Below are 12300 nucleotides of genomic sequence, written 5' to 3' on the forward strand. Positions count from 1 at the left end.
TTTAAAGTCATAAGCCGTTGAATGGTCTAATCAAAATTCAATTCATGATACATAGATAGAATAGATACATACTTGCAGCAGCTGAATATTTGAATATTGATAACGTAGGTCGTGCTAGGCGCTGCATCCTCATTCCTCACCTACACATCTGCGTCCAGTAGCGTCCAGGTCAAGGCCAGCTGGACACGTACACTTGAAGGAACCCTGGGTATTGACACACTCGCCGCCACTCTTACAGATGTTTGGGATCACCTCACACTCATTTACATCTGTCACAGCACATGTAATCATTTAAACCAACACAAGGCAGAAACACAAAATTATGCATTGCAAAAACTTGAATATAGGTGTGTTCGAATCCTGGATGGGTCTCAACCCAACAAAAGTACAGTGGAAACCACCTAAGTAAAGACCGCTTAACTAAACAGACCTGATAAGTAAACACTTTTCTTTGGTCCCGGCAAATTTCTTCATTAATTATCACTATTACTCGGATAAGTAAACAAACTAAACGTCTTCTCACGGTCCCTGGAAGTAAATTACTTAACAAAAGAGACTGGATAACTAAATTAGCGATCACCACATAATCCGACATGAGGGGCAGTCGTGTCAGTCTCCAGTCAAACAAACATCCTACTTACAGCTCGCTGGCGTCAAGCAGTTGACAATACACTGACAACTGGAGGCCAGCCCTGATTAGTTGTTCATTGTTACATATGTATACATATACATGCATATGGTTGTCATTTGCAGGTTTTGATGAGTTTGGATAAGTAAAATACCTGATAAGTAAACAATTTTGGCGAGTCCCTTGCAATTTTACTTATCAGGTTTCCACTGTACTAGAATCCGTACTTTACTGAGAAAGTGCAATCCCAAATATAACTTGTGTTAAAAAACATGAAAGGTCTACAATATCACTTCTGAAGATGTTTATGATGATCAAAGACTATGATGATATAACAGTACACATGTACTAGAGAGACCCCACTATTCCATATTTCAATAAGCACACCTTCGTCTCTGATTGACACATGATAAAGCCTCATGCACTCAACATTTGACCACTGACCGAAAAGTGCGGGTGAACTATTGAAGTTTATTAATCTGTACATCTGTGACAATAAAGAATTAAACAAAGCACAAAAGAATTGAAATGACACCCATAAATCAGCGTTATTGGAGATTCACCAGTGGTGAAATATCAGATTAGATGATGTGTTTACCGGTTCTCGTCATCAAACACAGGTATCTCACTTCTGAGCAACATAATCCTCCAGTAAGAATGTCTTGATTTATTGATTTGAGGCAGTTATCATGGAATAATTATTCATACGAAAATTCATTATTCATTATATCCACTACAAGCGATATATTAGGATTCAGATATTAGGAAAATATAAATATAGAATATTAGTTTCATCATGTATCAGTAATAGCTTAGAGAAAGACTCCAGTCAAAAGTAGTAAAACTCATCTCACAGACATACTATTGAAAAAGGTATAAGTTACGGCTGCACAATTTCACAGATGTTCAAGATAAATCCTAGCCTAAGGTTTCAAGGACTCAAACCTTTCAGTAAGACAAAGTAATGTCTAGACGATTTAATGAACTGCTTTGAAAAAGTAAACATGTCATCACCTCCATTAAAATATATTGTGCAAACACTTTAAATTAGGGTCATTAAGCCATCTATTGTAACACCATAACCATCCAAGGAACATGTCAGCACAATTAGTGCCAGTTAAATTAGGAAGTTTCCAGGACATGTGTCAACACAATAAGTGCCAGTTGAAATATGATTAGCAGGATTAACTACTCTCCCTGTCAGATCATTTCATTTGTAGGACACACCTCATTTTGTATATTCTGTACTTCATTGGTTATTGTAGGTTACATCCATTTTTGTATCAGTCAACGAATCATAATCTCTTCCTTGTTTCAGTTTTAGATAAATAGTCACCAACTCCGATTTCGTCAGTAGGGTTTAGACTCCCAACACAGGTCATCTCTAACCCTGAGCCCAGAGGGTTGTACCGACTCTCTGTGGCCACCCCATGTTACTTTTGTTCTTGTTAATAAAATTGTAATTAGCTTCTTGTGACTTGGACTCTTTGCTGAGTTAATTCCCCCAAGAAGACCAGCACGCCAATTAGATAAGGGGTTTCACCGGAACCCTCACTTGGACCCAAGACCCCCTATCATAATACAGTTTACAAATGCCTGTTTTATTTCATATGTGTACATTCCATGGTATTTGTGATCTTCAAAAGATCTAGTTGTCAGTTTGCTTTCCAGACTGGTCACCTGTCTTCCAACAATCCATCCATCAACTGATTTAATCACCAGCACATGGATTTGGAGATGTTGTATTTATTCTCCCTATATTGAAAATAATTTTACTTGGTAACATTGGTAACACAAATCTTCACACATATGTCCCTTGATTGTCAGTACTGCAGTAATTCACCACAGATGAGGAAGCTGTATGTATAGGGATGTGTACTCACCACCACAGTTCAACCCATTTGTAAAGGCGTACCCCTTTGGACATCGCAGTCTACCTGGAAAATCACAAAATAGCATGTTACAATTCAATGATGGTGTTACTGGTCTGGGCGTGGTTGTGAACCACCACATCCAACCCATGTTATTTTGTGAGTGAGTTGTGTTTGAACAATATTTCACTTATATCATTGCTTAATGCAGGAGAAAAGTCAGTCAGGTCTCCTGCAGTTACTTCTTCGGTGAAACTCACGAGCACAGGTATAATGCTGACAAAACATCAATCACACAATCATCGTTTTCTGGCATGTCCAAGGGAGGCAACCCTGTACAGTGAATTGTGGCATCTCACCTTTTAGATAAGGGTAGATTTTAGCTTATTTGCTGGCATCAGAATATACTGCTTTAGCACTGAAGGCAAATGCAAACTTAAATTTTCACACACAAACAAAACAATATTCAGCATAAGCACATCATTTGAGTGGTTTATTAAGTGGTTGATTGAGTGGTTGATTGATTGAGTGGTTGATTGATTGATTGATTGAGTGGTTGTTTGATTGATTGCATATTTAATTCAGCTCTGCATTCCAAAGTGTTTCCTGCTTTAAACACATATGGGGGCGGTGTGGTTGCCCAGTGGTTAAAGTGTTCGCTCGTCACGCTGAAGGCGCGGGTTCGATTCCCCACATGGAACATTGTGTGAAGCCCATTTCTGGTGTCCCCCACCGTGATATTACTGGAATATTGCTGAAAGCGGCGTAAAACCCAACTCACTCACTCACTCTGGCGTGTCCAAGGCAGGCAACTCTGTACAGTGAATTGTGACATCGTACATTGCACCATGCATATATCCCATGCTTGTAATAAGTGATAGTGTTACTAAGTCAATTGGTTGCAATGTCATCTGGGTAGTTGCAGACTTATTGTATGTACTGATAACATAAAGAAGCTGTGATAATGATTTATGATACTGATACAGATATAATTCAGTATAAACGTACACAGTGCACTTTACTGAGTATCTCATACCCATGTCCCTTGACTGCAGGAAACAGTAAATGGAATACAATGGCTTCTATTTTTTGTGTCACTGGTTATCAGTTTCGCTTCTTTAAGAAAAGGTTGTCGTTTATTTTAGTTCTGTTATACAACTGGATCTGGAAATTGTCTATGAGTCGACTTCATTCTCACAATCAGCCATTTCAGTTTGTGTATGCTACATATATTGAGTCAGTGGTACATGGCAGGAACTGGAAAAGATTTTATGTAATTATAGGCGCTTCTGATTTGACCCCAATGTCCATGACAATATGTCCCTGTGATGTAAGTATGTTCTTACCTTCAGATGGGCACTGCTCGCAGGGACTTCCCCAGGCCTTCCCCGATGGTACCACAGCATTCCGACTTCAGCATCATGGTGTTGATGCTGCTCTCACATACACCATTCCTGTACTTCTGCCAGCACGCTCCACGCCGGTTGTCTGTATACAGGAACAAGCAGAGTGACACAGGTAACTGACAGTGGAGATCAAATACATCACACACAAACAAAGCTACATTACTGAACAGTCATAAAGTGCTCTGCATCTGACTGCATGATTACATATGAGAGCTGATTCATGGTTTTTATGTCCATTGTAACATGGTGTCATTGCAAATAAGTTGATATCAAATATATTTTCAATAGGTTTCTGGGCCCTTAAAATCAATAAGTAATAAATACATGTGCTCAGCTAAACATTGCCAAAAAAACTCCAAACTGCCAGCAGCCTTTGAGTGTGAGTTTATATGTTTGTGAAATTAAGAAATGAAAATTTAATGCAGATATTTGTTTTATCAACAATTTGGTCTGGGTGTCATTGTACAAAGCAAGCACATTATGTTTCAAGGGGACATTGTGTCATTGATACAGATATGTTGTATGTTTTCACCAGACAAATCATTATACCCAGCTTGTACAACTGCTCTCACCAATACAGATCCTCTTGGTGGAATCCAGCATTGTCCCCGGCCTGCTGCATTCACACCTGAAGCTCCCTGCAGTGTTGATACAGTCACCCCCAACACATGGGGAGCTTTCACACTCATTGATATCTGAAACATCAAACATATAATAGGTGGATTTGTACAGCAGCATTTAGACATTACTGTAGAAGTCATCATGAAACATCTACTCAGACAGATACTTAACACCCTAGCATGGTTTCTGCTTGGAGACAGGAAAGTATATGCACTATAGTTTTAAGCTACTACTAACCCACTAATAATATCAGGATCAATTAGACATTAAAATCTCCACACTTCAACCAGTTTAGGGACTTGAGTACTTAATCCTAATGTACATGCCTAATGTCTGCATAATCACCCAATGTAGGCTGTCCATAATTGAAGACATTGGGTGCAATGTTTTATGAGATATTATGTTAACAAGAGTTTGAAAAAAGGTCAAAGTGTCATGGTGACCTTGAAGATAAGGTCAAGGTCATCCAAATCAACTGGTGTCTGCATAATCACCCAATGTAGGCTGTCACCAAATTTGAAGACATTGGGTATAACAGTCCATGAGATTTCGTGTTAACAAGAGTTTGAAAAGTGGTCAAAGTGTTATGGTGACCTTGAACATAAGGTCATGGTCACCCAATTCAACTGGTGTCTGCATAGTGACCCGATGTAGGCTGTCACCAAATTTGAAGACATTGGGTAAAACAGTTCATGAGATATCACGTTCAACAAGAATCAAGAATCGGGATGTATGTCAAGCGGATGGACGCCACTGAATACATAGTCCCCTGTTCCGCGGTGCGGCTGGGGACAACAATGTTCCTGACAATGCTCATTAAACAAAGAACTGCCTTGCGACTGACCTTCACACATTCTTGTGCCATGATTGAAGCGGAGTCCCTCTGGACAGATGCACCGGTAGCTTCCTGGCACATTCCTGCACTGTCCCCCATCACACAGCATCAAGTTGATGTCACACTCGTTTATGTCTACGACACAAGAACACAAGTATTTAATAACTTCACATATTTGTACACAACATTGAGGTTTTCAACCTGCTTGTATCTTTACAAACATTTAACCCAAGGATTAATTCTGTTGGGATATTTTCAACAGCCTGGTCTATTAAAGACACTTCCAAGGATTGATTCTATGGAGATAATTTCAACAGGTTGTCCTAAACAGAAAAATTTGCAAAATGTTTCAACGTAAAAGAATATATTCTGACCGACAAAGACATAATTACAACATTTCAATCCCACAGGATATAGTCGACATCTTCACTTAAACACAAAATGTTAGTCTTTCAACCATGCCGGATATATTTCACATCTTCACTTACATAGTATTTCAACCTACAGATTATATTGTACAATATGACCTACCTGAACATTCCCTGCCTGAGGCATCAGGTCTGTAGCCATCATTACAGATACACCTGTAGCCCCCATCCAGGTCTTCACATGCCCCGTTCTGGCACATGTCTGGCCGTAACTTACACTCATTGATGTCTGGAAACCAAGGAAACAAGGCCATGACGTATAGTGCAACACCTGGTTCAGGAGATTCAACTGAACAACAGGCTACTGATGTCAGCATTATTTAAATCATGTCACAAGATGTTGAAATATTTACTGAAAAGGGAACCATAAACACTGTGGCTAACGTTAACCACTTCTTAGTAACTGCAACAGATTTTATTGCTGAAGGATATCTGTTGAGAGGATAGTTCATGCTTGCTCCAGAAAATCCGAGGAAGAATGGTTTCTGTCAGTCTGGAACATGTCCTCAGTGATGGCAGAAGGGAAGATATTTCAGATAATCATTTTCTGAGAACCTACAAACATTTATTATGATTACCAAACCATTGTGTGTCAATTTACTGTCACTCACTCTTGCCGTCGTGATCCCTGCCCTTCCCATGGGTACACAGTTCGATGAACTTTGGGTCCATCATTGTGGGGCATCTCTCACAGTTTTGTCCCCACGCCAGGGAGCCGGCCAGGCCACAGCAACACATGGACTTGGTCACCAGCACAGAGTAGGGGTTCAAGCAGCGACCATTCCGCACCTCGGGGTAGCACATGTTCCTCCTTGTATCTGAAGAATACCACGTTGATAAATCACAGAATATGTAGATATGTAAACTCTTTGTCTAGACTATATCTTGAGGCTTTTATGGAGTCTATGTAACTAAAAGACTGAATATGATAACATTGTACCTTTGGGATTTTTTATAGGCCTTCTCATGTGTAGTTTTCTTAAACAGGGTCAGTGTTGGAAATGAAAATTAGGGATTAATTGTTTTCTTTGAGTCCTTGAGGTTTTGTTCATTAGAGAGAGAGCTATAGTGACAAATTGTATGGTTCTTTTCCATTACTATTTGCCTGCTTTACAATTATGTTTCTTTGCACAGAATGTCAGCGAGTTGGTCTCCTACCATGTCATACTAAAAGACATACATTACGAGTATTATCAGTATACCAGTATACCACAATATGCTTGTCAAACCACATGTATTGCAATATCTTTTGTGAGAACCGATATATGGAGTACAAAAATCACACCACTGAAATACAGAAGTTGGTGTGTTGAGAAAGCTGGAAGTATAGAAGTAGAAGTAGATACCTCTGCAGGTCCTCCTGTCTTCTCCCAGGGTGAATCCCTTGGGACACTCACAGCGGAAGCTGCCCTGATTGTTGATACACTGACCATTCACACACTGGTCAGGGCCAAGTGAGCACTCGTTCACATCTAGGGATGAAATAAAAAGGTCAAAGTATTATCCTTGAGATGACAAACTGTTCTATTTTACAGATTTAGCAAAAAATGCTGGCACATTTTCACATATCCCCATATTTATATATACAATTGTCATATACAACACACAGTTCCCAAAACAGTTAAGTGGAAAGAGAATGGAATGGGGTTGAACTCACTCACCTGTACAGACCTCCCTGCTGGGATCTAAGATATAGCCAGGGTTGCACACACTCACCTGTACAGACCTCCCTGCTTGGATCTAAGATATAGCCAGGGTTGCACACACTCACCTATACAGACCTCCCTGCTGGGACCTAAGATATAGCCAGGGTTGCACACACTCACCTATACAGACCTCCCTACTGGGACCTAAGATATAGCCAGGGTTGCACACACTCACCTATACAGACCTCCCTGCTTGGACCTAAGATATAGCCAGGGTTGCACACACTCACCTGTACAGACCTCCCTGCTTGGATCTAAGATATAGCCAGGGTTGCACACATTCACCTATACAGACCTCCCTACTGGGACCTAAGATATAGCCAGGGTTGCACACACTCACCTATACAGATCTCCCTGCTGGGACCTAAGATATAGCCAGGGTTGCACACACTCACCTGTACAGACCTCCCTGCTTGGATCTAAGATATAGCCAGGGTTGCACACACTCACCTGTACAGACCTCCCTGCTGGGATCTAAGATATAGCCAGGGTTGCACACACTCACCTGTACAGACCTCCCTGCTTGGATCTAAGATATAGCCAGGGTTGCACACACACTCACCTGTACAGGCCTGCTTGGATCTAAGATATAGCCAGGGTTGCACACACACACTCACCTATACAGACCTCCCTGCTTGGACCTAAGATATAGCCAGGGTTGCACACACTCACCTGTACAGACCTCCCTGCTTGGACCTAAGATATAGCCAGGGTTGCACACACTCACCTGTACAGACCTCCCTGCTTGGACCTAAGATATAGCCAGGGTTGCACACACTCACCTGTACAGACCTCCCTGCTGGGACCTAAGATATAGCCAGGGTTGCACACACTCACGTGTACAGACCTCCCTACTGGGACCTAAGATATAGCCAGGGTTGCACACACTCACCTATACAGACCTCCCTGCTTGGACCTAAGATATAGCCAGGGTTGCACACACTCACCTGTACAGACCTCCCTGCTTGGACCTAAGATATAGCCAGGGTTGCACACACTCACCAATACAGACCTCCCTACTGGGGCCTAAGATATAGCCAGGGTTGCACACACTCACCTGTACAGACCTCCCTGCTTGGACCTGAGATATAGCCAGGGTTGCACACACTCACCTATACAGACCTCCCTGCTGGGACCTAAGATATAGCCAGGGTTGCACACACACTTGAAACTGCCATCCATGTTTATACAGTTGCCATTGGTGCACATTCCTGTTGTCTTACATTCATCATAATCTGCAAAGACAAGAACAAAATCAAAGTGATGACACAAGACTTCACTAAGCATATTCATTAAAAGTACATAGATGGAGTACAATCATGCCTGACACTGAGGCCTTCAGCAACCATGTCATAGTCCACTTGGTTGTGTGTAGACATGGACTGAAAACCTGCTTCAGAATGCATGGAGACTTAGTCATTACCTACATTGGACAGACTCCTATAAGATCCCTATGAATCTACTGAGATGACTGAGTGTAGATTTACATGACTTTATACAGTTTTTCAGCTTTATCATAACAAGGGACATTGAGGAACAGCTTCACACATTCAGCATGAATTGAACCAGTCTTCACATTCCTGTTGAAGATATGTATGAATTAATTTTCAAAAATAAAATCAACCTTTCACCAAATATATATGCCATACCTGCACTTTTTCAGTTCAGATGTTGTCAACATTGATATCTCTGCCTGCCTTAACTCACCTAGACAGAAAGCACCATCTGGTGACAGCCGATATCCAGGTGAACATTCACAGCGATAGCTGCCATCAGTATTAACACAGCGACCATTCCTGCACAGTCGACCATTTTCCGTACATTCATTAATGTCTGTAATACAAAGAGTTTTCTTTAATAAGAGGTAAACACATGTATGTAAGAAAACTGTGCTCTCATCATTCACCAGTGACCATACATAATTTGACAGGAGAAAACTTCATTCCAAATATGATTTTCAAGCCCTACAATACGTTTAATTCTCATTGACTGTATATATGTAGATCTAAACCTCCTCAGAGACTGGTTTTCAGACCCAAGTATAAAACTTAAATTACTAATATAAATTCAACATTTTCTCATTTCTCAGAATTAAAAATAATAAGAACATTAAAAAAGTTTTAACAATATCATGCTTTATTTTAAACAACTCTTCCCAAGGCAATCCGAGATGAATCCCTGACATTGTTTTCACATGGTATCCTAGAAAACATAACACATAGACAGTTGACCAAGTTACATGACAGGTCTATCATTGTGTTAATAATGGTAAAGCTATCATTTAAATTCATATTAAAAACCTCTTGTTTCTACAGATAATGTTTACAAATACCATAGCAGACTTGTTGGTTTGGTGACTGTTTAAACCCTGCATTACAGCGGCACTTGTATGATCCATCCATGTTGAAGCAGACTCCATTGGGGCACATACCCTCCTCAGCACATTCATTCATGTCTGAAACACAAGTCAGCAAACATACCATCAATAAATATATCCTATTTCTAGTTCAAAGGGTGTTTGGCAAGCTGAAATTCGACTTTGGGGTGTAAGGAGTAAAATGCATGCATTATTCCAAATATACAACCTTTATGATACAATAACATAGTAACCTCTCACTTCATCAAATATTTTATTACAAAACACAATATTTTCAAATCAAGATTAGCTAATAGACATCATAGCATTTTACATAAAAAAAGATTTCGAAATTTCATATAATTTAGATAAATACAACTCAAAGATAAATTGTAGTGTACCATCATTTCCACAATGATGGTCTTAATGCCATATGCTTTTTAGTTGAAGTTGCTCTCTATTTAGTATATTTCATATTCTCTGTACATCTGGAAGATCATTATCAAAATTCCAGGAAATGTCTTTACGTTGCTAAGTGGACTATTCACTGTATGTTGACTTTCTATGAGTTGATATGATGAGTGCTCCTTTTGGCAACGGAAATTTCTTATTTGAATGTTATGTGGCAGTATAAATATTATCAACAAAATGCAAGTGACTGACAACTACCCTCCTTGTTGCTTACACCGAAAGCTCTGGACTTTGGCATGATAAACTACATAAGAATTGATAAAATGAGCAAAACATGTCAATTGCTCAAAATTTAAAATGTAATGTTGAGATAATCTGTGACCAAACTTTATGAATTGCCACATGTGTACTGTGGTTATCAATACCTCCACAATAAATCACTGGCTCATGTTAAAATGTTACAAATGATCTCCCTAAAAATGATTGCACTCATGAGGTGATGACCATATGTGTGTGTAGCTGCTTGTATTATCCCCAACAAATGAAGGTGTTGTACTGCTATCCCACTGAGACACCGTCATGGTTTAACATGTATATTCCACACAGGCACATTACACGGACGCAAGGTTACTAGTCCTTGTTTTAAACTCTTAATGTTGAGTATCAGGCAGAAAGGAGCAAAAGTTCATTGTTCATTTGGTGTGATGCAGCCAGGATTCAACCACCTACCGTCTGGAGTCTGGTACTAGCTATGACCTTCACAGGCCAGTGGGTTCATGCTGTCCCTGAATCTTCATAGGGTGTAACGGAACCTTTGAGAAGAGTGAGTGAATGATTTGCAATATGATTTGATTACCTGTGCAATATGAGCCTGTCTTTGAGAGTACAAAGCCTGGACTACATTCACAGGTGTAGCTTCCCTGGGTGTTGACACAGCGGCCATTGCGACAGATTCCCTGCTGCTCACATTCATCAATATCTGTAGAAAAGGGGATACATTCATCAATATCTGTAGAAATGGGGAGACATTCACGTTAACAAAAGTCATCAGTGATTATATGTCTTATATTTGTTCATCCAAACAATGAGTTTTGGCAACCACATGAGGTGATCTGCCTGGGCCATGTTCTGCTACATGTTTCTATGATTGAACAACCTGGATGAAACAGGTTTTGTTGGTATTTCCTGAAATCTGAAATATTTTGGCACATTATCCTTTCTTCACTAGAGAAAGTGGTTGAAATCCACAATCCATAGTTTGGCTCAGACTTTAGTTTTGAAGATATGTAAAACTATCAAGATACAAGGACTACACAACAAACTACTCCTATAACAGTTACATGCTGAATATAGATCAAGTGAAGTTGACATAGCTGGAAGAATGTGACATTCTAAGTAGGGCTGCCATTAGAAATATGCTTAGTATTCTATCCTAGTTATGAAATAGAACAACATACCTGTATATTTTTTCAATTTTATTATATGAGCTGTTAAAAGTGATCACTTTGTACTGCGTTCCTTTGTAGCCCAAAATATTGGAGATTCCTTATATTTAGTATTGTTATTGACGATTTATGCTTTCACCTGATTAGAAACATTACCCTAATGTCAGTGATTCTGTAATATGTAATGAAACTGAGATGAGTCATCCTATCCTCCCAGACAGCTAGCGATATAAATAGAGTTTTCTTTGAATGCAAGACAATTTTTATGTGTAACAAAATTAAAACCAAATATGGTCATCCATCCCTCATGGATGAACACACTCTAAATGATGTTGTTTGTGCCAGAATTAAATTTCAAAGGACTAAAATCCCTCCAAATAGGCTTGAAACTGATCAGCCATATAGCATAACTATCAACAATGATAACTGCAAATGAAAGGAAATATGTTCGTTAATAAGATTCAAACATTTTAGGACAGATCTGTGTCAAATGTGCTCAGATTTTGTGTTATTTTACAAGGAGCTGAAGTCTAATATGTCTAGGACTATAGCACTAAGATATAATTGTATGGCAGGGGTATCGCTTGCATGTC

The 12300-nt window shown here is 39.6% G+C and overlaps 1 protein-coding gene across 1 annotated transcript in view; it reads right to left on the reverse strand.

The window, feature by feature from the left end:
• The window catches only part of LOC124255850 (fibrillin-2-like), a 102553-nt gene that overhangs the window by 42201 nt on the left and 48052 nt on the right, over positions 1 to 12300 (reverse strand). Inside the window, 14 exon segments of the mRNA XM_046689795.1 lie at positions 141 to 269; positions 2512 to 2565; positions 3846 to 3888; positions 3890 to 3987; positions 4478 to 4600; positions 5371 to 5496; positions 5893 to 6018; positions 6401 to 6607; positions 7136 to 7261; positions 7616 to 7665; positions 8553 to 8730; positions 9203 to 9328; positions 9828 to 9950; positions 11119 to 11241. Coding sequence (XP_046545751.1) covers positions 141 to 269; positions 2512 to 2565; positions 3846 to 3888; positions 3890 to 3987; positions 4478 to 4600; positions 5371 to 5496; positions 5893 to 6018; positions 6401 to 6607; positions 7136 to 7261; positions 7616 to 7665; positions 8553 to 8730; positions 9203 to 9328; positions 9828 to 9950; positions 11119 to 11241 — 1632 coding nt within the window.

The sequence above is a fragment of the Haliotis rubra genome, unplaced genomic scaffold, assembly GCF_003918875.1.
Source record: "Haliotis rubra isolate DU_JTF1 unplaced genomic scaffold, ASM391887v1 Scf61, whole genome shotgun sequence".
In the NCBI taxonomy this organism is placed as follows: domain Eukaryota; kingdom Metazoa; phylum Mollusca; class Gastropoda; order Lepetellida; family Haliotidae; genus Haliotis; species Haliotis rubra.